General features: G+C 37.3%; 1 protein-coding gene across 1 annotated transcript in view; it reads left to right on the top strand.

Moving 5' to 3' along the window:
- LOC120527925 (probable carboxypeptidase X1) overlaps nt 1-26,353 on the top strand; it is a 127,492-nt gene that overhangs the window by 41,021 nt on the left and 60,118 nt on the right. The window contains exons 2-5 of the mRNA XM_039751879.1: nt 16,328-16,437; nt 17,041-17,180; nt 17,527-17,611; nt 23,048-23,198. Coding sequence (XP_039607813.1) covers nt 16,328-16,437; nt 17,041-17,180; nt 17,527-17,611; nt 23,048-23,198 — 486 coding nt within the window. The remainder of the gene's footprint in view (nt 1-16,327; nt 16,438-17,040; nt 17,181-17,526; nt 17,612-23,047; nt 23,199-26,353) is intronic.

Genomic DNA, 26,353 nt, shown 5'->3' with positions numbered 1-26,353 from the left:
ACAGTAACTCTAAATTGGCACTTTATGAATGATGGTCTGGCACTCCATTTACAGTTTCTTCCTGCCTTATGGCTGATGCTACCTTGGAAGCTCCAGACCTCTGATCCCCTGATTCACTAAATGGATGAATGATGGATCAATTTATAAAGAAAGAGGCAGTATGATGACAGTGGTTAGGGCTGCAACAGCTCAGTCTCAGCTTTTGGACATGTCACGATCCATATGGAATTAGCACATACTCCTTTTCTTGTGGATTTTGTCAGTTACTATTGCTTTACTTATAAGTGCAACCTATGATGAACTAGTGTCCCATTCAGAGCTGGAACCTGCCTTGTGCCCAAAGCTGCCTGGATAGTTTATTGTACCCTGGATAGACATAATGTATGTTGCTGTCCAGATATATTTGAAGGTCCCAGTTGTAAGAACAGAAGTATGCAAATTTAATGCATCTGGTAAAGAAAAGTACAAAATATGATTGCTATGATGAAAGTCTCTTTTCTTGATTCCAAAAAATAGTATCAGGGTATACCAGTAGGTTGACATTTGACCCTAACCATTATGGCTGAGAGCGGATACCTCAGGAACAGCTGTTTGCCCTTAAAATTAATACCAGGGTTCAGGGCTTAACATAGACATTATCTTCACCTGCTTTTCTAGTGCAGAACTCTGACAATCTGCAGTCCATCCTCTTAGTGGATAAAAATCAGGCAATACATAGGCACAGTTACACACACCTACTACGGAGTGATTTAGAGAGAATTTCAGATGAAATGTACTAATATCAGTCCTTTCTCCCAGGATAATTGATTAGATAATGAACGGATTGTTAACTTACTTACTAGAACTATGAAGCAAAACTACAAAAAGAAATTCTTCTGAATATATAGGAAACACAAAAACTCTGAAATAATAAGTAACAACTATACATCTAATCTTTATAATGCTGTATATGTTGTACAGTGTAGGACTATAAATTGAAAATACAAGCAGCAAATCTTTCTTCATTTATAAGAGGGAAGTCAAAGAAAAAAAAACTAAACAAAGAGATATTGAGTTTCCTGTCGAAAATAATCCCTTGTATAATGCTGTCCAGATCTCCTCGAGGTGATTTGAAACAGCTGCTGCTCCTTGTTCCAGCATTTTACAGCATGTCTCTGTCTTTAGGCTGCCTTACTTGTACATTTATTACATTGGGTGTCGGTTCCCTTTACATTTTTGTGTTTCTAAACTGCTGATGAAAGACAGACAGTTTTACAGTTTTCTGGTGACGCATATAAACTATACTGCATACAAGTGCTGTCAATATCAGGTTTTGGCCTAATGCCCTACTGGACAATGGAACATTCAAGATGTTTTGTCTTCTATATTATTCTCCCCCAAATAAATAACATTTCTGGTTTTTTTGTATTCAGAGAAAAGTAGATCTCATCTATCTACTCTTTTAACCTTCTTAGCGTTACATTTTTTCTCAAAAAAAACATTAAATGCATTGCATTTTTTTGCCTTAAAAATTTTCATTTTTATTAAATCTCATCTTTCTAGTTTAAAACGTGCAAAACACTAAAAGTACCAAGTCATTAGTGTAGAAAGTATAATAATAATACAAATAATAATAATAATAATGATTAATAATATGAACAACACACTGCACATGTGCAAGTAATGTGAGCATCACTTTCGGTTTCACCACCATTTCAATTTCACTGCCAGAAGACAGACTCAACTCATCATTACTGCTGATATTAAGCATTTCTTATGAGACACCATTGTAAGGCTAAGAGAAGACGCGTCTACACAGTTGCCTGGGTAATGCTTGGGCCTGACGCTTACACAAGACATGCTTATACCATTGCCTGATTAATGCTTGGCACTAACGCTGTTGGCACTTTTACAGCACGAGTAAACCTTGGGTCTTACACAAGATTCATCTATACCGTTGCCCAAGTGACACTTGGGACTAGTGCTTTTAGAACTTTTTTTACCATCCGAGTCATGCTTGGGTTTAATGCTAAGGAGATTAATTCAATGACACAATTAAGGTTTCCGTATTACGAAATGTCATTTGGCCTACCAGAAAATTATAGTTGAGTATCATCTGCATATGAATTGAAATAAATGTTATGTTTTCTAATTATAGTTCCCAACAGAAGGGTTTAAAGTGAAAACAGTAAATGTCTCAGTAGTGAACCCTGCGGGACACCATATTTAACTCCTGAATATGCACTTGCTTTTAATTAGCAAAAAAAAACTGCAAATGGAGACAAATGTCACATAACGTCAATAACTTAATTAAGCACACACTTATCATTGTTCTTAGACTTTGCAGTTTACATATTCCTTTGTAGTAATTTATCTACATAGTTTTGCATTTTTTACTCTGGTCTGTTCTGACAAACTGTCTGGCTAATAAGGGAATATCAGGAACAAATAGAGCAGGAAGTGCAAAGACCATAAGAAACTAAGTTGAAATGGTTTATACTTTATCATAAGAGTCCACAATACCTGTTGAAGTTATGTGGGTAATGACCCACTAGAGAGTTGGGTACCTTGTAAGTTTGTAGACATATAATCAGACAGATACCTAATGGTGCATGCCACATAGATATACGGACTACCCTGGAGACAACGGTGGATTAGGCACTAAATTAATTAGAAATAATAATAATAATAATTCTTTACATTTATACAGTGCTTTTCTCACTACTCAAAGTGCTTTGCATAATGAGTTGGAAGCCACTTCAACCACCACTTATGTGCAACATTCACCTGGATAATATAACAGCAGCCATTTTGCACCAATACGCTAACCACACATTAACTATTAGATGGTGAAGTGGTGAAAAATAGTTAGCCAGTTAGAGACGGGATGATTACGGTGCCAGAATGTTTAGGCTGTGGTGGGCAATTTAGTTAGGACATTGGGATACACCCTAGTGTTTATGAAGGATGCCCAGGGATCTTTTATGACCACAGAGAGTCAGGACCTTGATTTTACATGTCATCTGAAGGACGGTGTCCCCATCACTGCACTGGGATACTGGACCCACATTCAGACCATAGGGTAAGTGCCCTCTGCTGGGCTCACCAACACCTCTTCCAGCAGCAACCCAAGCTAGTCCTGGTTGGTCTCCCATCCAAGTACTGGCTGGGCCTAAGTATGCTTAGCTTGTGGTATGGCTGCAGTATGATCAGATGAACTGGACAGTCTGGAAAACCGCTGAGTGGCAGCAGGGGACTTATTTATGGTACAGATGGGGTCCTGCTTCATATTATAGGGAATGCGCAGCATTCGTGCCATCAATTATAACTTTATGAAGGCATTGAGGTTATGGGTGTGGGTAACCTAGGGACACTAGAGGAAACTCTGGTGAGATTGTCTTGTGGCTTTCTGAGGGCCTTCTTGACTCAAGAAGTGACTCTGAGGATTGCTGCAGAAGTTACACACAGGAGGTTATAATGCTATCTCAGTTTCATTTCCCTTGTGAGCTTACACTTTATGAGGTTAGTTAGACAAGGGCTTAACTTGGCAGCAAGAACATTTGAAGAATTTGAACAGAAGAACAGGAGATTTAGCCCAACAGAGCTCATTGTTCAACTAGCAATGAATAGTAATGAGTTCATTTATAAATGTAAGTAAAGACTTACTTTCTTCCACACGTCTTGGTCTTTTATTCCATGTGTAGAAAAACTTTGTAATGTTCATGCACAATTTACCTTCAACAGATTTTCCACTGTGAACCTGTGTTCTTGTTGAAGAGTTCATTTTAAAATAACACTGACTGGTGACCTGCTCTCTCATTGATGACTCCTTCTTCAGTGTTCCTACAACTTTTGCCATTTCTTTTACAACTAACACATCCTACTGATTGGCCTCATTTATAATGCCCTGTTAATTTTTAATGTTAATACATGCCTAATACATCCATCCATCCATTATCCAACAAACTATATACTAATTACAGGGTCATGAGGGTCTGCTGGAGCCAATCCCAGCCAACACAGGGCACAAGGCACGAAACAAACCCTGGGCAGGGTGCCAGCCCACTGCAGGGATGCCTAATACAATGCTTTGTTAATAAATTAATAAAAAATGTATGTATAAAACCCGATTTTTTAAATCAGGGTGCTAAAATGATGCAATGGTTGTCTTCCTGGGTATGAATTCAGCACTATGTTGTTATTTGTGAGGAGTTTGCATGTTTTGTCCATGTATGCATGGTTTTCTCCAGGCACTCTAGTTTTCCCACCACAACTTTAAAGACTAATGTCGATTGGCATAATTTGTCAAAGTGTTTTTCATAGTGAATTTCCTGGGTTCATTTGTGATCTTTTAGGCAAAATGTTCCCTGAAAATTTGCTGCATATTATTTAAGAGCTGTAGCAGATATATTACATGGAGATGTCACTAGAAGATCTGCACTACCTGCCAAATTTGCATTGTGCAATCACACATGCACAGAACTTTCACACATGCATATTGCGAGCATACTCCATCTCACACTTTATGAAAGGCTGCTCTGAAATTAATTACAATATTATTACCACACTTGGAGAAGCTGACTAAAATGCTCCATCTGCTCAGATTGGAAATATGCCTTCACACCCTCAGTGCTCTCCACTATCGAAGCCACACCATGACCCGCAATTTAAAAGGAGACAAAACACTGTAGAATGAAACTTCAATTGCCATAAAAGTCTGAGTAGAATTACTTTGAATAACAGGAGGCTCACATCTTAGTTTTATTTCCAAAAACTTTAAGGATATGCCAAAAGGAAGAAAAAAAAGTGACCTTGTGTTGCACAAATTCAGAAAGATTGTGTTTCGCGAAAGGCTTTCATTCTGTGAGCCTGCAGGCTTCAAAGGCAAAAGGGAAGGTTGGTACTTAATGCTGTTTATTTGCCAAGCATTGCACAAGCCAAGCACATTTTTACATAAGTTTCTTTTCACAGATGTCACACACTGGCCTTGCTTTGGTCCCTTTTTACTTGTATGCCATGCATCAGACATATACATCAAAACACTTTAGTAGAAGTGTTTTTAATTTGCAGTGCACTTTAGTCCAATAAATGGTTAATCTGAGTATCTGTGTATGTTTGTGCAAAGTGACAAGTTCACCTGTGCTGCTCACCCATTGTGCAAGGTCCAAACCCAAAAACAAAGAAAGAATAATTGTTAAAAATGTATATTTTAAATGCATCCAGCCTGTTCTATAACATCTTTCATAATGAGAATTCTCAACAAAATCACAAGGAACAAATTATAAAAAAAAATTCCAAAGAAGTCGGAAAAGTATATAAAATGGAAATAAAAGAGAAAGCAGTGATTTGTGAAAGCCGTTTTACAGAATTTAATTGAAAACAGTTCAAAGACAAGATATTTAGTGTTTATCCTCATAAACATCAAATAAATTTGCAAGTATGAGCTAATTCTGATTTCGATGTGTATAATACATTCCACAAAAGCTGGGACCAATGCCTATTTGCTTTTGAAATGTGTCAAAAAACTTGTTTGCAACTTTCCATGAATAAACAGGTGACACTGTCATGACTGAGTATAAATGGACCATCCACAAAAGGTTTTGTTAATTACAAAGCAAGAGTGGGTCGATGCTCGACACTTTGTACTAAGCTTTTTGAGCAAATAGGTCAATAGTTGAGAAACAACAGTTCTCAACATATGATTGCAAAGAAGTTAGGGATCTCACCATTTACATTCCATAACATCACTACAAAATTCAGAGTATCTGGGGATATTGGTGTGCATAAAAGGGCATTGAATGCTGTGATATCCGTAAAAAGAGGACATTCTTCTGTAGTAAGTATAATCACATGGTACTTTAGAAAACCATTTTCAATAAACACAGTTCATTGAAACACCTACAAATGCAAGCTAAAATTATACCAGACATGACGGAATCCATACATCAACAACATTCACAAATGGCGGTGATTTGTTTAACTAAAGCTCATCTGAGACAAAGTGAAAATGTGTGCTGTAGTCTGATGAGTCCACCTATCAACTTGTGTTTGGAGAAAATTGACACTGTGTTGTTCTCCAGGACAAAGAGGAAAAGGACCATCCTGATTATTACCAATGTACAGTTCAAAAACCAGCTTCTGTAATGAAATGAGAGTATGTTAGTGGCCATGGCATGGAAAATTTGCACAACTAATGCTAAAGGCTGCATAAACATTATAGAGCGTCATATACGCTGCCATCTAGACAACGTAATTTTCAGGGACATTCTTGTTTGTTTCAGCAAGACAACACAAGTGCTACAACAGTGTGGCTTTGCAGTCGGAGAGTGCAGGGGATAGACTGGCATACCTGCATTCCAGACATGTCTCCCATTATTAAGTGCAAAATACACCATGGAGGCCACAGACTGTTGAGCAGTTTAAGTCCTATATCAAGCATAATGGCAAAAAAATTCCCCCTGTCAATTATTATTACAATAATTAAGAGTTTTCACTTCTCAAATTATTATTGAATGTTATTAAAAGGAAAGGTGATGTGAAACAGTGGTAAACACCCACCTGTCCCATCTTTTTTACAATGAGTTGCAGACATCACATTTAGAATGAGTGTATATTTAGCGAAACAAATATAGTTGATTAGTTTAAATTTTAACTATCTTGTCTTTGTTCTGTTTCCAATTCAATATGGGTAACAAAGCTTTTGCAAATCACTGCTTTCTATTTTCATCACATTTTACATCTAGTCGTGACTTTTTTGCATTTATTATTATAATCTATATATATAAAAGCCAAATACCACTGACTCACTCATCACAAAATCTCCCAAACCATGAGGACTTGGGACTTGAAATATGGAATGTGCAGTAGGTTACTCTTGGCCAATAGGTGCTCACTAAGAAACGGTTTAAAAAATGTTGTGGTCCAAACACATTCAGTCTGTATGTCTGTCTGCTTTTCACAAGAGAATTACTTAACGGATTTAGATCTGGTTGTTTTCTATAGTTTGCTTGAACTTTCTTGTTGATTTTGTGACTTCTCTCATCGTGCTAAGTACCATAGTTCACTTGCAGTACTGATATATTTATGGAAATCCAAGAGAGTGGCTGTGGGCCAAGAGCCCGAGGGCAGGGCCTTCCTCATTCACTCGCCAGCCTCTGTTCGAGTTGGTCTACATCTCGCCACGTTTTGGAGTGCACCTTACCTCCACTTAGCTAACTACATCTATTTGTTCAACAGACAATATCATCTACAGATTGTTAAGGAGTAACGTTTGATGTTTTTGAGAGAGAGAGATCAGAGCTCCATGTGTTTTAGAGGGTAGCTGCGGGGAGATATCACGGCCATGTGCTTTTCTCGCCACGCTGGGAACGCTCTCCTGTCAGAGCTGAACACAATCAGATATAGTGCCAATGTCTATTGATTTTTAAAGTTTGTCCTGTTTCATTACTATGTGGGCGCAGCCACAGGGTACAGCTATCTATATATATAAAAGTCAATGTACAGTATGTGTGTGTGGATGTATGTTCCAGCAACACTTCTGAATGGCTGAAGTGATTTTCATCAAACTTGGTACACGTTTCTTATTGGTCGACTCAAAATATTGCAGGGTGAAATCAACCCTAACCCACCCCCTTCTGGGTAGGGCGGGGGGTGATCTTGCGCTCTTGTATTCATGTTATCATCCAGTTGACACTTGGAATGACCTGGAGGTGACTGACAGCATTCTTTATGTTTGAGCACCACCGTGCCCCTGCTGCTTTTGAAATTAAATAGAGTTGGCCAGTTCCGAGTGTGAACTGGATGATAACATACATACAAGACCACAAGACAAGCACATTAGTGAGTCTTCATTGTTTGTTAATTTATTTTTATTTTTAAAGTTGTGGGTTTTTTTTATATTTTTCTCAAACAATTAAAAAAAATACTTTATTTTCCTCCCGGGCAATGCTGGGTATTTCAGCTAGTAAATATATATTTACTACAAATAAGCTAAAATAAGATAAAAAGTTCACAGTTGTCCTATGAACCCTTCTGCTATAATCCGCAGGCTACGAGAATGTGTAGGTCTTACCCAGAGTGATGCTGCTGCTCTTCCAAATCAGTCTTGCATCTGGAATAGAGAACCCATGATTCAGATTATTGAGCTCAGATAAAATGAATCTCAACAGTATGCTGTGATCACCAGTGCTTATCCCTGGGTGTTTTGACCAGACTGCCTCCGGTCTTTCGTTAATTTTTATGTTGGAATTTACAATTCTTGACAAGCATATGGTAATGGCCTGCAAGAGCTATGCTGAACTGCCATTTATCATTACCATTTACCTCAGGACTACATGTCTGTCTGCCTAATACTGGAACCTGTCAGAGTTCCCTGACTGTTGGGAATTCTGTACAATCCATGTAGGTAGTAGATGGTCAGATTCTCTCCTGGCCAATAGAAACAAACTCTGTGGTGTTTCCCAAAGGGCAAGGGGTTGCTATTTAGGAAGGCCTAAAGAACCATGTTGCCTTTCTAAGGTTTGGAAAGACTGGTTGAAGTCCAATCATTACCCTGTAAGTTCATTAGATTGCAGCGCAGCATCCCAAAATAGAAGTAGTGGGACAACATACTCCTTTGAAATAAGAAATTGCCTAGATGATTGGCTACAGAAGGCTCAGGAGAAATCAAAGCGCACTAGAACTTTGTGGGCCTAAAACATTACAGACCAGTTGATAATCCTGAAAGTGACCCCAAATTGGAGTTCAAACTTGTCTCAAGCTGGAAGTGCTTTGAGTTTAGGGTGGAGAAGTAAGTGGAGGCAAAACCTCAATGGTGGACCAATGAGAGGGCAAGATTAAGGGAGGAAAGGAAGAGAAAGCCTTGTGGGGTACTTTGGAGATGAGCACAGCCCTAAGTTTATTAGTGTGCAAAATGAATTTTGTCATATTGTTATGATATTAATGCTAGTTTTAATTATTATGTATTTTTATTATTATGACATTATCTGGCTGTGGTTTCACTTGCCTGTGGCTATGTGGGGCTTCTTTGCTGGTCTTGTGATTGCCAGTCCTGCGGCATATAATATCGGCTTGCAATTTTATTTTATTTAATATTGTGCACTGCTATTTCAAAAGTCCAAGTTTTGAATATAAATAAAAAAACAAACAACTACTCACATTTTTGTTTAAATTACATATCCTCTGTCTAGTATGGATTTTGATGTTCTGGCACCATTTTTGTTTTGCGACATCATATTGTATCCTTTATTTTGGCTTTGAATTTTTTATTACGTTGATATGAACACCTTCTAGCTATTTGACTCTCCTTCTGGCCCTGTCCTTTTACTCTCTTGTGTCCTGGTCTATTCATTGTATTTGTCCTTTTCTAACAAGATTTTTTTCCACCTGGGTCAATTCAGATCACATTGTTTCTTAGTCCTGCCTTTGGGCTTCATTTATCCTTTTTATTTTTTGATTAGACAGAGGCTAATGGCTTCTAAGATGACTTAGCATTAGGTTTTCCTGTTTGTTTTTGTTTTCTGCAATGTTCACATTGTATTTTATGTGTTTTCCCTTTGCCCATCCTTTGAGTGTTTTACACAGTAAACAAGATTTTTACATTTTGCATCGACCACATTGTCATTTATGATAGCTGCACTGACTTGCTAAAAGCCCCCCCATATCTATAGCATGGTCTAGATCTAATTATGCAATTTTCATTATGCTATAACTTATTATTTTTATTACATAGAAAATCACCCGAAAAATCCTGGACCATTGAAAAGTGTGCAAACTGACGACATGAAGAATCATCTTCGCGCCAAACTAGAATCGTTCCCGCTTCAATCAAAGTCATCCAGACAATCTGGATCTGCATAATTAGATCTGGACCACCCTGTTTTGTGCACCTCTGAGGCTGCTGCCCTTGCTTGCCTTGGAAGAGATTATAGAAAATGTACTGTTGCTATACTAATAAAAATATTTCAATTCAGGTTCCCTTGAAGTGGACCTTATAAAGGCAACAATGAAAGACTGAGACAGAGAGAATTATTTTCTTCAGGTAAGAGATCATCTCAGGGTGTATGAAGGAAGGACGATTAGCAGATGCCGTCAGTGCCTGCACCTCTTTACTAGAAAAGAGGAGAGGATGTCGAGTCACAAAACCTCTTAGGTAACAGCTGGCAATAAAAACAAATCTGCGCAATATGCATCTTGCTCAGCTTGTTCTTGAGTCTGGACCACATGCATTGTTTAATCGCTATGTTTGTGTTCTGCTTTTTTTCAAGATCAACCTAAATGATTGTGAAATGAATTCAGTGCTGAGACATTTTAGCCCCTTTCAAGTACCGGACATATGTATTAATGTAAACCTGTAGGCTAACAGATGATGGTTAGGATGTGCTTCTTGAATCTATTTACCAGGAAGGTCCAAGTGCAGAATATTGTGTACATTTTACATTTTTCTTGTTATGATTTTATTAAGGTATATAAACAAGGCTGAAATATCACACTCAGGAAGGATACAAAATTACTCAAAAGCAACTCAGTGACTGAGTACTAATGAGTAAAAGGAATCTTCTTAAACAGGTTTTGGACTAGGAACATGATTGAACCAATTTTCATTATAGCAGAACCTTCATTATCCAAACTAATTTGGTTCAAGTTAATCGGTTAATCAAATATTTTGAATAATCAAACATACATAAGAATACCTCATTTATACAAAACAAACGTTATTCAATTTTTGTATGCAAGGATTACTACTACTGTATTTTGAAATGTGAATTATTAAAAAAATAGCCCATCATTTCCCAGATATAAATAAATGGAGAGAAACTGTCTTTGGGTAACTTAACATGGCTAAATACAACCCATAATAAGACTAAAAGACATACTGTACTCTTAGATGAAAATTGTAGTCCCGCAAAGCAAAATACCTGTTATCTAAATTAGTTGGGAAGAAAATGCTATACCCCATTTCTTTGAATCCACTTTGGCCAGGAGAAATGCTGGTGTGCATAGATGATGCTGTTCCCCCATCAGCTCCAGCACACTCTTGTTGCTTGGTATTAACTGTATTTGCCACGTTTGGGTGGAGTTTCGTTTTTGGGTTGCCTCCTCTTCCCGATATGCCATATAGCGTATATTTTAAGCTGGACCAACTGCAACACACATGCAAAATTGTTTTGTGTGATTGACAGAGGAACAAACAGACAAACAGCTTACAATTTTATTTAAGTTGATAATTGATTTCAGAAATAATTTGTAAATAGCAACCAAATCATTTTTTTAAGAAATATTGCATATTCCATTTATTTTCAGCTTTCCTAATTGTTTTATGTGGTTTCAGCTATAAACCATACTTTCTTTTACATTAACAGAAATACACAAATACAAGTGATTCCAGACAAATCAGAGTATAATGAATCTTGGGGATTTTATTTTAGCCATTACAGACTGTATTTTTTTTTCACAGTGAGGTATTTCATCTCCTTAATGGCATGATGTCTGTAGAATTGCATTCGCACTGTCGCTCACACCATGCCATTACAGTTTCTCATCATTACCTCGCATATTTTTCATCTGATCTGCAGCCTTCTTCTCCATGTGCAAAAGCATGGTGAAATATACCATGAAATAATCTGTTGCAAAGTGTGGAAAGGAGGGTGCAGATAGAGACTGACCAGCATGCAATTTGGAATGCTTCATCTGTGTTAACATCTATTGGCTGTGGTGTATGGCTGCTGGAAAGTCTTCGAAAGGAACCAGATTTGGATCAGCTTACAGCATTGGGGAAAGTGAGCAGAGATGATGTTACCTCTGATGCAAAATGAGCAGTGTGAGGAGTAAGCAGCAGTAGCACACGGAGCCACATAGAAACAGAGGATGATGGGGCGCTGGGCTGCAGAATAACACTTAGGGAGCAATGTTTCTTGCTTTACACCCAAACCCACTTTAAAATCCCTACAAAACACATTTTAGTGGGTTTCATATTTCATAAATGAAATTTTGTGGAAAATTTGTGAAACTATTTAAAATGAAACTATGCTGTTTTGCTTATTGTTAGCCATACAGTATATATTTTCAAATAAGTAATCTGAAATGTATGCATTAAGTAACACTGTATTTCAGAATAGCAACCAATGCACTAATAGTGAACACTAGAAATGTTTGGTGGTGATGATGGTTCAGATAATTTTACTATATTTTTTTGCAAATTTTTTTTTATTTCTGTTGTCAATATATAATATTTTCACATTATTTGTGTAATGCCACTATGGCTCCAATCTATTGTCTGTCTTCCGGTCAACCTCATTAGTTTATGGCAAAAACACTAATTTGAATATATGACATGACAAGGTGAATGACATCATGTTGCTGGTATTAAAAATGGCTGTGCACTTAAAAAAGATCTCTGAATTTCATTTATTAGGGAAAGACTGACATGCTTATTTACTTATTCCAGAATTCATCTACCAGATGGTATGGAGGGTTTGCAAATGCATTTCCCCAGTGATTTTGTCACTAACCCTGGTTATTGTTTGGGTTCACATAACTTCACAGTCTAGCAGGATCTTCCCACTTTCCAAGTAGTCCATCATCTTTGCCTATGGCTTAAGCCTTCAAGTCTTGCTTCCAGGACTTGCCTAGGATAACATTCTGCTTCTATCCACTGCTGCTCAAGGTGACCAAGTTGAGGTTTGATTTTCCCAGCCACTCTCTGAAGGTAACTCATTTCTTCTGCTTGCAGTCTGCTCTTGGCTTTGTGTTTTCTGAGATTTTGTTCTCTTGGGAAACTTTAAAATAATTGCATAGAAAATTTTACCTGGAGCTGCCATGCTTGAGTTTTATTTCATGACTCAACTTGTCATCTCCCCTAATATTTACCCAAGGTATTTCTAGTTCCACATTTATTATAAGATCTCCCCTTCAGCAATAGTCTAGTGAATGATCTGTGTTCTTGATATGACCATGTTTACGGTCTCTAAATGTAATTCCATCTTTCTTTTAGTAAGCTCTCACAACTTTAAATTTAGGTCCGACTTTTCACTAGCTATTTCTATGAAGACCAGGTCATTGGTCCATAGTAAAACATTTATATTGACCATCCACATCTGCCTGTTTTTTTCATTTCTTTTTGGATCAGTCATTTAGGCATCCATTATTATGATGAGTAACAAAATATCTCCCTATCTTAAATCTATTGTTTTTATAAATTTTGAACAAGTCAAATTAGAAGTCCTAGCTCAACTTTGGTAGTTTTTATAGAAGCTTTTTATTTTTTCATAGATACTATTTAGACTTCTGTCTTCTTCAGCATGTTTCAAATTTACTCTCTCAGAACTTAGTCGAATGCTTTCTTTATGTCTATGAAACATTCATGTACATCTTTATCAAATTCATTTGCCCTTCGCCCTTCCATATATTTGTATAATAAAAAATATTTCATTTCAAATTAGATACTTTAGTCTGGTCTGAAACCCATCTGAGCTTCTTCCAAGTTTTGTTGGAGTTTATTTTCTAAAATTCTGCTGGGCAGCTTACTTGGGACACTTAACAGCAATATGTCAATATATGGGGATGAACACCAAGATTTCTTTCCTAGTCTTATGGAATGGAGCTAGTACTGCATAAATATGACCGTTTCACATATTGCTAGGACACCTCCCTGGAAGTCATGGGATAAATGATCGTCTTAGAAATTACTTTCTTATCTACGTTGCTGATACAAAACCCTTTTTCATAGTTTTCTTTCTAAAAGTTTTCTGTTCCTGGCTATGATTTGCAATCATTTTTGTCTAGTCACATATGCCACTCTGGCATTTGTTCTTCTTGCTTCTGTCTTTCACTATGATTGTTTTGTCTTACATACTTGGCTTACTTTATTAGATTTCTGTTCTCCTGGTTATGACTTTAGTCTCCCAATTCCAATATTAATAACAACTGTCACCACAATGAGCAATTGGTACACTGTTAAGTGTTAAAGGGGTATCAAAAGCTGCCCAGCTATCCATGTATTTCCTACACTGGATTAATTTAGGTGTTAGTTTTGTGGGAAACAGAAGCCTATCCTAGCAGCATAAAACCTGCATGGTTTAAAAATGAGCAAATTTTCTGTCTAAATAAAATGCAGACAAATATATTCTTTATTGTTACCTTATTGTGTTTACTTTAAGCTTGAACTATACTAATAAAAAGCAAAGCCCTCACTGACTGACTGACTCATCACTAATTCTCCAACTTCCCGCGTACGTAGAAAGCTGCAATTTGGCAGGCTCATTCCTTACAGCTTACTTACAAAAGTTGGTCATAACGGTCAATAATGGTCGACAACGTCCGCCATGTTGAACTTTCTTACTTATGGCCCCATCTTCACGAAATATGGTAGGCGGCTTCCCTGCGCTAGCCAAAACCGATGTACGTACTTATTTCGATGGTATGACGCCACTGTCACCCGCCATATTAAACTTTCCAACGTCACTAATTTTCCAACTTCCCGTGTAGGTAGAAGGCTGACCCCATCTTCACGAAATTTGGTAGGTGGCTTCCCTGCGCTAACCAAAACCAATGTACGTACTTATTTCGATGGTATGACGCCACTGTCGCCCGCCATATTGAATTTTCCAAACGTCACTAATTCTCCAACTTCCAGTGTAGGTAGAAGGCTGAAATTTGGCAGGCTCATTCCTTACAGCTTACCTACAAAAGTTAAGCAGGGTTCATTTCGAAATTCTACGCGTAACGGTCATAACGGTCAACAACGTCCGCCATGTTGAACTTTCTTATTCATGGCCCCATCTTCACGAAATTTGGTAGGTGGCTTCCCTGCGCTAACCGAAACCAATGTACGTACTTATTTCGTTGGTATGACGCCACTGTCAGCCGCCATATTGAACTTTTCAACGTCACTAATTCTCCAACTTCCCGTGTAAGTAGAAGGCTGAAATTTGGTACTTATTTCGGTGGTATGATGCCACTGTTGGCCGCCATATTGAACTTTTCAACGGTCTTTGTTACTTATGGGCCCATCTTCAAGAAATTTGGTACGCGGGTTCCCAACGGTAACTGAATCCTACTTACGTACATATATATGTCCATAGCCTGCAGCTCGGTCACCATGTGAGGCGGCGTTGGGTCCCCCATCCCAACGCCTCCCACATTGTTGGCTGCCTGCCTATATGAGGCCGTCCGTCGCTCCAGTCTCTACATTCCCTTCTTTGCTTCGCCACGGGATTCACGTCTCCCTGCTGATAACTGCATCCTTTTTATTTAATCCACGGCTTCTCTGCTGTTTTATTGTTCATTTATTACAATTATAGTTATTGTGTAGGTATTTTAGACTTACTTTACATTGTTCAGGTACCCATTTCCTTTATCATTTCAGCCGTACCCGCATTAACATGTCTATCGAGGTGATCACCATCGATCAAAGAACTGTCACTTACCGAGTGGCTTCCATGCCCGGAGATGGCACCTGCCTTTTCCATTCTCTTTGTTATATATTGCACAGGCCATATTAGGCTCACTCTTGATATCCGGAGGAACATTGTGTCTTATGTATTGATGACTGGGACAGGTTCAAGGTGTGGACTGATGATGGTACAGAAGATAATTATACTACACAGGAGCACTATAAGAGTGAAATGCTTAAGCCCTTCACCTATGGTTCTGCATGTGAGTTGATGGCTGCCGCTGAATTGTTCGGTTGTCGCTTTCAAGTGTACCGAAATGGCCAAATATTTTACACCTTTCGACAACCGCCAATGCCTCTTAAACATCTTAGATTGACAGGTGACAATTTCAGTAGTGGACACTTTGATGTTTATGAATCTTTAAACTCTCAAAAGCTGGATGTGAAGTTATCAATGAAACGGGTTGTATACTTACAACGCTTGACAGATGCCGAATGTCTCTTCAACACAAGTCCTACAAATACTGTCGTAATTGAAACAAACCATGAAACTCAAACCAATTATGACAGCAGCAATCCAAGCTGTGAGATTTGAAACAAGATTACTGTTCACATGGCCAACTGTAAGTTGCACGCTTAAGAGTAAGCTCAGCGCACACAGCTTGGTCATATTACAACCGGAGGGCCGAACTCACAATGTGGTATACAAAGAGATCCTTAACAAATAATTATTGGTATATTTTCTCTCAGTTTAAAAAGGTTTAATTTTCTTCTTAATAAAAATTTTAAGGCAGTACTTCGCCGCTGCAAAGCGCGGGTATTTTGCTAGTACTGTATATCTTGAGAAAGCAAGCATTTGCTTATGTAGGAGACAGTTTTTTATATAGAACAGAGAGTGTAATTCATCAATCCATTTCCATATGACACATCTGTATCACCACACATTCTGTATTTCAGAATGTCCACCTCTTGGTCTGGAGTCCTTGAGAGTAAAAGACAACCAGATGCAAGCCTCCTCTAGTGAGCGTTTTGGACTTGGAGCCCACCGAGGGAGACTTAACATACAGGTAAAAATATACATTAAAACTAGAATTATTTTACAAAATGATGTATAAAAGCAGAACCAGATCTACACATGAAAATCTGAATAAACACTCAATGGGAATAAAAGATGTTTTATGAAATGGTCATTGTGAAATAAGGATTAACTGTCAGTTTTGTGCTAGTTTTAGTTAAACCAACAACTTCTTGTTTTGCAGACTTTGGGAAGAGAGGAAAAACACACACCATTGTCTGCTCAGCTAAAGAATCACAAAAGCATTTTAATTCTACATATAATTTGTCCCATTGAATATTCACGATTTGGACAATAGTTGGTGTTCACAGTTTGAATCGACTCTTAAATCTAAGGGTGTAGCAGGTTCAAGATGAACAATGTATAATGCACATTAAGATTAGAAGTTAGTGTGATTTTTGTCATCAGGCTAAATCTCTGCAGTATATGCAGTAAGTTTAGCTATTATATTAGACTAACAAAATTTTAAATTAGTTATGTAAAAATGTACTGTTAAATGGTGAAGGCTGATGTTTCAAACCGTTTATCTTAACTTAGCCACCATTCCAGGATTAAAGGCATCAGAATTCTGATAACTTTTCCTGTTTTTATACAGTCAGGAATTGAAGATGGAGACATTTATGATGGTGCTTGGTGTGCCATGCACAAAGATCAATATCAGTGGCTACAGGTGGATGCCAGAAGACCCACCAGGTTCACAGGAGTCATTCTACAAGGAAGAAGCTCCATCTGGAGGTTAGAGGGGTTGACAAGTGATCACACCTAGTAGGAGGTTGGGATGTGGAGAGAATGATTGCTGCTGTTCATGAAAACTGGGCGGAAGTACTGTACAGTCTTAAAAATAAAGGTGTTAGAGTGGTTCTTCAGAGCAATGCCATGAGGGAACCATTTTTGGCTCCCAAATGACCCATCCACGTGAATTTTCCAGAAAGACTGTTTATTTAGATCTGTAACAGGCTCCATAAAGAAAATTATCATGAAAATGGTAACAGATTTATGAAATAACAATCCATCATGATTTTAAAAGGACTACTGCTGCATATATACAATAACTGAATGATCTGTGTCTTATTTTCTGTAGCTGGGACTGGGTAACATCCTACAAAATTCAGTTCAGCAATGATACCTACAAATGGATTACTAGCATGAATGGCACAGAAGAAGCAGTAAGTATTTAATTTCTAAATTATTATTAAATCTAAAGTAATATAACATAATAATGCAATATTCTTAAAAGTGTTTTATTTAATTTGAAAAGCGCATCATCCCAGCATCACTAGGCACATGACACAAAACAGCTCTTGATGGGTCGCCAGTCCATTGCAGGGCCCTGTCACACACACAGGACCAATTTTGAATATGCAATGAATCTAATTTCTATGTCTTTAGTAATATGAGAAAGAAATGGCAGTATGTGAAGAAAAAGGCACGCAGAGATGGGGTGAATGTGCAAACAACACAGAGACAGTTAGTGTAAATTGAGCACAGAACACTGAATTCACGAGACAGCACAGCTAAACTCTGTCACTAATATAATAAAATAGAATAGAAAAGAATAGAATAGAATATCACCATAACCTTCACCAGGAAAAGCAGTTAAGAAAATGAGATGAAAGGCGAAGAGGTAATATAATGTAATAGAAAATGCTTATATAATAAAATTTTCTGGTAAACATCAGAATGAAAGGCTTTACATTCTGCATTTCTTAAGAAATCCTTTTGTTAATCTTACAACCTTAAACTTTTGTATTTCCTTCTGCTATTCTTAATGTCTGGGTTTCAGGGATGCCACCACTAATTTGTTACACTAAAGCATTTTATAATATGGCAGAATGTCCTTTAACGAATCTTCAGCAAACACTTAGGTTATAAATAAACTTTAAAGAATTATACAAATTTAAAGGAAATTTGATATTTGAAAAGTGGGGGCTGAAAACTAGGAAGGTAAAAAACAAGACCTACCGCAACTCAGGCTGCATTTAAAAATGTGTGAACAAGGCAACATAACATTACTTGTATAAAAAAGAAATATGTCTCTGCAGTCAATATATCATTCAGCTTGTTTTACTTGAGTACATGCTGTGTCAAGTTACCATTTATTGTCAGCAGTAGGTCTTCATACCCTTTATGCCATACTCTTATATTTCAGCAACCTCAGAAAAGCAAAACACTTTGAAAAACAGTAGGCAACACATTGTGTAATAACATTAAAACAGAAATTGGGGAGCATTTTTTGTTATTTTTGGATTTAGTTGATTTACTCTTGATTCATTTTCTATACATCTCTAGTTATTATATTTATTTAGTTTTAAAAGGTGAATATTATCCATGATATTATTAATTCCTAGTAAAAACACAACTTGTAATGTTTATTTTGTTTATTTATTTAGGTATTCTCTGTGGCTCATCTGCACGATAATTATATATTCTTGTTCTTTTTAACATTTACTTTATTTAAGTCATTAACTGTGTGGGCCTTCAAAGATTCCTATATTGACAAAATGTATGCACTCTTTGATCAACTACATCATGTATGTAATATGAAGCAGTTTGATGCCAAACAGTGACTTGACAAGTTCAGATTGTGAAGGGGGACTTTCAATTACTTATAGCAATAGCTGTTTGATGCTTGTGGCTCCGCATTTCAGAAAAAACGTAGTACTTGGGCTGTATTATCAGGTGACGCTTACAGAGTATCTCAAACACTTTAACCGATAAGTCTATGTTTTTGAATTTTTTTTATGTATTTCACATTTCTCTAAAAACATCAAAACTATGTGAAATGTGGGGGAAAAAATACAGCTTCAGGTACAGTGTAAACAAATATGTGCAAAGGTAACTCTACATTTAACTCTCTAGCCTAATAGGTAATTTTTGGTGATGGTGATGGCACAATCATAGGCAGCACTGTAAACAATAACCATATAAATAAACTGACTAGCTTAACATAATTATAAAATTCTGCGAAACTGAAGTGTAATAATTATCTGTGAACAATTAGCAATAATTCCTGTTTATTTTGTACCCACATATGCAAAGAACACAATATCAAAATCCAGTTAATGTATATTGTTTTTTCAGAGAGTGATGGATGTAATCAATTAGGTCATTTGCATTGAGTTTTAATGCAAATTTTAATGTTTCCCATTTGCAAAATGTTTATACTAAACATAATTAAATCACCCTTTAGCACCCTTTAGCACTGCATTCAAAGCCTAGAGTTGCCAAGTCGATTGCTTAACTTTATTTTATTATCTGTGTCTCTTGCTACTCAATTTTAAGGATTATTATTATTAATAATAATATTACTATAGTTATTGTCATTGTTGGATTGCTATTTGTGTTGTAGCCTATGATTTTATGCCTACTCAATGTTTATGACACATTGACACCCATGAGTATATCAACATGTTTTCTGCAGTGCACTTCTAGATTATCTTAGGCAATGATGGGAAAGGGACCTCTCAATCAATGCCTCAGACAAGAAATGAAACTCAGTGATTCATAATATACATGGTGTCATTTAGTTTAAGACTGTGCATCGTTCACAAGTTCCAAGATTACAGTTATCCAAAACTGCCAGCAACTCTGAGTGATGCCATCAAGCTTTATAATGCACTGGTGAGGCCTCGTCTGGATTACTGTATGCAGTTTTGGTCTCTAGGCTACATAAAGGACATAGTAGTGCTAGAAAAGGTCCAGAGAAGAGCGACTAGGCTGTTTCTAGGGCTACAGGGGATGAGTTATGAGGAAAGATTAAAAGAGCTTAGCCTTTACAGTTTAATAATAATTTACATGATTGAAGTGTTTAAAAAAATGAAGGGAATTAGTGCAGTGAATTGAAACTGTTAATTTAATATGAGTTCATCAAGAACACGGGGACACAGTTGGAAACTTGTTAAGGGTAAATTTTGCACTAACATTAAGAAGTTTTTATTTACACAGTGAACCATAGACACTTGCAATAAGGAACCAATTAGCATGGTAGACAGTAAGATTTCAGAGACTTACAAAAGTCAACTTGATGTTTTTTTAGAAGAGTTAAGTGGCTAGGAGGCCTGTTCTTGTCTAGACTGTTCTAATGTTCTAAAGTACTAATCTCACTATGTCGCATCTTATGGGATTGTCCTAAATTAACACCATTTGGGGGGGTGGGGGCTATTTACCCATCTGTCGTGCAGTGCTAAACCTAGTTATTCCTAATTGTCTAACTGCAGTGATTGGAGTAACAGCAGATAGGGCAAGATTATGTAACAACAAATTTACTGTTATTTCTTACACTTCATTACAAACAAGCTGACTTTACTTACTTAATGAGAAGAATTTTAACCCACCTTCCACAACTTAATAGTGATAGTGATGTATTGTACTTAACAAAATAAAATAAAAAAATAGTGATGTATTGTACTTAACAAAATGAAAAACAAATCTATTTTTCTTGGTGAGGAACAGCGCAATACTTTCATAAGAAGCAAGGATGTATTAATGTTCTAAAATAAACCTACTGGGACTCTGTCTCCCTTCTGTTTTCCTTTTGATGTTTTACTACATGTGAAGGACTATTTTAGATTGGGCCTTTTATTGACAAAGCTCTGCAGGGTTGGTTGGTTGGTTGAGGCTTTATGGATCTTTAAGTGTTGATTATACAGTTGTGCTTGAAAGTTTGTGAACCCTTTAGAATTTTCTATATTTCTGCCTAAATATGACCTAAAACATCATCAGATTTTCACTCAAGTCCTAAAAGTAGATAAAGAAAAACCAGTTAAACAAATGAGACAAAAATATTACACTTGGTCATTTATTTATTGAGAAAAATGATCGAAAATTACATGTGTGAGTGGCAAAAGTATGTGAACCTCTAGGATTAGCAGTTAGTTTGAAGGTGAAACTAGAGTCAGGTGTTTTCAATCAGTGGGATGACAATCAGGTGTGAGTGGACACCCTGTGTTATTTAAAGAACAGGATCTATCAAAGTCTGCTCTTCACAACACATGTTTGTGGAAGTGTATCATGGCACGAACAAAGGAGATTTCTGAGGACCTCAGAAAAAGAGTTGTTGATGCTCATCAGGCTGAAAAAGGTTACAAAACCATCTGTAAAGAGTTTAGACTCCACCAATCCACAGTCAGACAGATTGCGTACAAATGGAGGAAATTCAAGACCATTGTTACCCTCCCCAGGAGTGGTCGACCAACGAAGATCACTTCTAGAGCAAGGTGTGTAATAGTCGGCGAGGTCACAAAGGACCCCAGGGTAACTTCTAAGCAACTGAAGGCCTCTCTCACATTGGCTAATGTTCATGTTCATGAGTCCACCATCAGGAGAACACGGAACAACAATGGTGTGCATGGCAGGGTTGCAAGGCTTTCCAAAAAAAAAACATTGCTGCTCGTCTGCAGTTTGCTAAAGATCACGTGGACAAACCAGAAGGCTATTGGAAGAATGTTTTGTGGGCGGATGAGACCAAAATAGAAATTTGTGGTTTAAATGAAAAGCGTTATGTTTGGAGAAAGGAAAACACTGCATTCCAGCATAAGAACCTTATTCCATCTGTGAAACATGGTGGTGGTAGTATCATGGTTTGGGCCTGTTTTGCTGCATCTGGGCCAGGACGACTTGCCTTCATTGATGGAACAATGAATTCTGAATTATATCAGAGAATTCTAAAGGAAAATGTCAGGACATCTGTCCATGAACTGAATCTCAAGAGAAGATGGGTCATGCAGCAAGACAATGACCCAAAGTACACAAGTCGTTCTACCAAAGAATGGTTAAAGAAGAATAAAGTTAATGTTTTAGAATGGCCAAGTCAAAGTCCTGACCTTAATCCAATCGAAATGTTGTGGAAGGACCTGAAGTGAGCAGTTATCCAAAACTGCCAGCAACTCTGAGTGATGCCATCAAGCTTTATAATGCACTGGTGAGGCCTCGTCTGGATTACTGTATGCAGTTTTGGTCTCCAGGCTACATAAAGGACATAATGTGAGGAAACCCACCAACATCCCAGAGTTGAAGCTATTCTTTATGGAGGAATGGGCTAAAATTCCTCCAAGCCGGTGTGCAGGAATGATCAAAAGTTACCGGAAACGTTTAGTTGCAGTTATTGCTGCAAAGGAGGGTCACACCCGATACTGAAAGCAAAGGTTCACATACTTTTGCCACTCACAAATATGTAATATTGATTATTTTCCTTAATAAATACATGACCAAGTATAATATTTTTGTCTCATTTGTTTAACTGGTTTCTCTTTATTTACTTTTAGGACTTGAGTGAAAATTTGATGATGTTTTAGGTCATATTTATGCAGAATTACAGAAAATTCTAAAGGGTTCAGAAACTTTAAAGCACAACTGTATACAGTATAATGTATTTTAACACTCTTTAGGAAATGATGATTGTGTTTTTAAATGGGTTGTATTTTACCTATTATAACATGATCTTTAAGCTCCAAAAATTACAAAAAATCAAATATTTAATTCAGTTCAAGGCCAAGGTTGTCATAGGCAATGAGAAAATATGATACATCCATTTTAATATGCACTATGCTGGAATCTATAGAATGACTCCAAAAATTTTGCAAATTTTCATTTTCTATTTGTAGATCTTTCAAGGTAATGAAGATACAGAAACTCCTGTCCTTGGTATAATTCCGGAACCAATGGTGGCTCGCTACATCCGCATCAATCCTCAGAGCTGGTATGAGAATGGGACAGTCTGCCTGCGTGCTGAAATCCTGGGATGCCCGGTGCCAGGTACTGTAGGAGTTCATTCTTGTTCTTGGTACATTTGAGGCTAAAGTTAAATTAAGTGACCTTGATAGAGGCGCACTGATAATCTTGTCCTCTTACAATTTTAATTCAAATTTCAGTTAGTGTAGTGCTCTTGTGACAGATAATGTGACAAATTGATATTCCAAGCCATTAGGTTCTTCTACGTGTTTACAAGATGATTATACATTTAAGATGTTATAGTCTGATCCCCCATTGTGTTATGTTGCCTGGTTACCCTCAGTTAGCATGTGACCTCTGGTTTTCTAATTTAGTTCAGGATTTTTGAAAACACATTTGCAGCTGTTACTTCATGTTGAGCCTGGTTAGAAGATGATGGTTTCTGGTTATGCAATTAATAAGAAGCTGTTGCTTATATCAGACCATAGCTTTTTATTCGTATCTTTGATTTATGTTTTTCCTTTATGGTGTTTTATTTTCTTGAAGTCAAGATACAGTTATTAACAGATATTTGGGAAAGAGTAATACCCCATTAAATTCCAGTTAAGGTACGAGATCATTTAAAAAGGTGCAACCAATCTACTGTATAGGTTTTAAATTAAATTCCCATTCTAAACTAAGCCCATACTAAGTAATCTACAGGCTTTTCTGCTTGTGTTGGGTGACACAGCCCAAATTTCATACATCAAGGCTCTAATAGGCTCAGTTGGTGAAAAACTTGTTTCCTAATTCAATGTTACATTATACAGCTGTCAGAGAGGTCAAATGACACCTATTTTTGTACTAATGAGACAGGTTCTTTCTAAGGCTACTAATATGTGGAATACCAGCCACACATTTTGTGACAATCCTGCAAATGTCTTGGCAGATGTCTTTTCAGTGTTTTCTGGGTAAGAAACAATGATTGCAACTGCAAATTAGATGTCACATATTTGACAAGATTTAAGGTTAGTCTAGAAGAATGCAAATAAATTCTATGTGTTAATTTTAGTTTTTAAAAAATGTAGTCAAATTTGATCTAGTATGAGGTTAACTGGGAAAGGACAATTTAATGGAACTAGCAATACATTTCTGCAGAACTCAGGAAAAGAGACAAAGAGTGCTGCAGGCATAGGTAGATCGCCTTAGCACCTCGATTTCCAAACTCTGCTAATGACCCACATACTTTCTGTAAAGGTTAAACAATATGGATTAGGACCATCCAATCAGATGCATCAAAAATGTTTGCATTTGAAGGTTTATTAATATTGCGGAGAGAGAGAGAGAGAGCACAGTAGTAGATGTACTTCCATCCCCTCAGCCCAGAACAATGCTGTCTTAACACAAAGACAAACTGCAGGATTCTGTTTTCTTCAAAACCAACCTAAGTGTAAGGAGAGGGACAACATCAAGTATCAAAATAATTAACATAAAATAAACCATTCGGCTCTACTGTGCCCTCCTAAATTGACTGTGTTGCCTCACATTCATATGTTTTTCCAACCTCTTAATACCATCAAAAAGCACTTTCTCCTTTGCTTTCTCTTACTGAGCCCTGTTTTTTAAAAGGCTGACAACTTCAAGGTACATCATTTAATTGTTTTTTTGACATTGTTATGCTTTTTTATTTTTACTTTTCCCTTAGTTATGAGACTTTTACAGATACAGAAGCCATTTTTACACATTAAAATTGTATTTCAAATGTAGACATTTATATAATAATACATTTTTTAGGCATGTTGTTTTCATTAAGGACATCACCATTTTGTGAAGTGAGCATCTTACAGTTGCTATTGTTACCGACCACAAGAGTGCAGTGCATGAGGTCACTGATGTGACTCTTTTAAAGCTCAGTTTCATGCATTCTTGGGTTACCTGAAATTGAATCAAAACACTTTGTGTATCATGTGCTTTGTTTTCTGTATTGCCACTTCCAGTTTAAGAAATTTACTTTGAATTATTAACTTTGATTTTTGATTTGTCACTAATGAGTGAGAGTACAGATTCTGGTTATGAACTCTCACTTTAATGTTTACTACATCTGGATTGACTGCTCCGTGTTTTGGGTTAGAGCGCCCCACCTACAGTATTCCATGTTCAGAGGGTCCCAATAGTTTTCCAATTTTGTCTGAACATTGGAACCTTACTCTGGTACTCTGGAACATGCAGTTAAATTAGATATAGAGAGTACTACCAGTTTGAATAAGCATATTTTAAATGTATGAATGTTATCACACATGCATACACAATCCCTTGGGGATCCCTTGGTGTTCTGAGCATGCTTATATAAGGTATATACTATCCCTTTACAGTTTTGAGTGCACTCTTATTTGTGTATGATATGATGGCATGGTGGCGCAGTGGTAGTGCTGCTGCCTCGCAGTTAGGAAACCTGGGTTCGCTTCCCGGGTCCTCCCTGCAAGGAGTTTGCATGTTCTCCCCGTGGCTGCATGGGTTTCCTCCAGGTGCTCCGGTTTCCTCCCATAGTCCAAAGACATGCAGGTTAGGTGAATTGGCGATCCTAAATTGTCCCTAGTGTGTGTGTGTGTGTGTGTGTGTGCCTTGCACCCAGTGTTGGCTGGGATTGGATCCAGCAGACCACTGTGACCCTGTAGTTAGGATATAGCAGGTTGGATAATGGATGGATGGATGTGTATGATATCAAAGGGTAGTGGTGCGGTGGTCCACTTCAGTCCTTGGCTTTGTCACAGATCCTAGCTAGAGATCTAGTTAGATATGAGCACAGAAGGCAGAATCATATCATTCAATGATGAACCCATGTTTTCCTGCAACAAAAAATATGAGCAATCTCCTGCATTTTCTGTAGCTCACTGTCAAAGGCTTTAGCATCACTGAGGCCAAGACAAGTACTAGCAGCTGCATGGTGCACCTATCTTTACGTTTTCTTTCTAAAAATCTTTGTCATGTTTCTCAGATCCTTGTAAGGTCTGTGACAAATGTCTAACCCCACTCAACCTAAAAAGCACTTTGAGACAGCTGCTTTCCCACATAGCCTGTTAAAAGCTGCTCTTCCAGCTGCTAAAATACTTTCTCTCAAACCTAGTAAAGGGCATTGGGTGATATATAACAACAAAAATGTATTTTTTAAGTTCATTTTCCGGCACCCTTCACATTTTGATTTGTATGCTTTTAGTGGAGTGCAAAGAGTTATTTGGGAGCCAATATATATATTTCAATAA

Source organism: Polypterus senegalus, chromosome 4 (assembly GCF_016835505.1).
Source record: "Polypterus senegalus isolate Bchr_013 chromosome 4, ASM1683550v1, whole genome shotgun sequence".
NCBI lineage: Eukaryota > Metazoa > Chordata > Cladistia > Polypteriformes > Polypteridae > Polypterus > Polypterus senegalus.
This window is presented reverse-complemented; position numbering and strand designations above follow the sequence as displayed.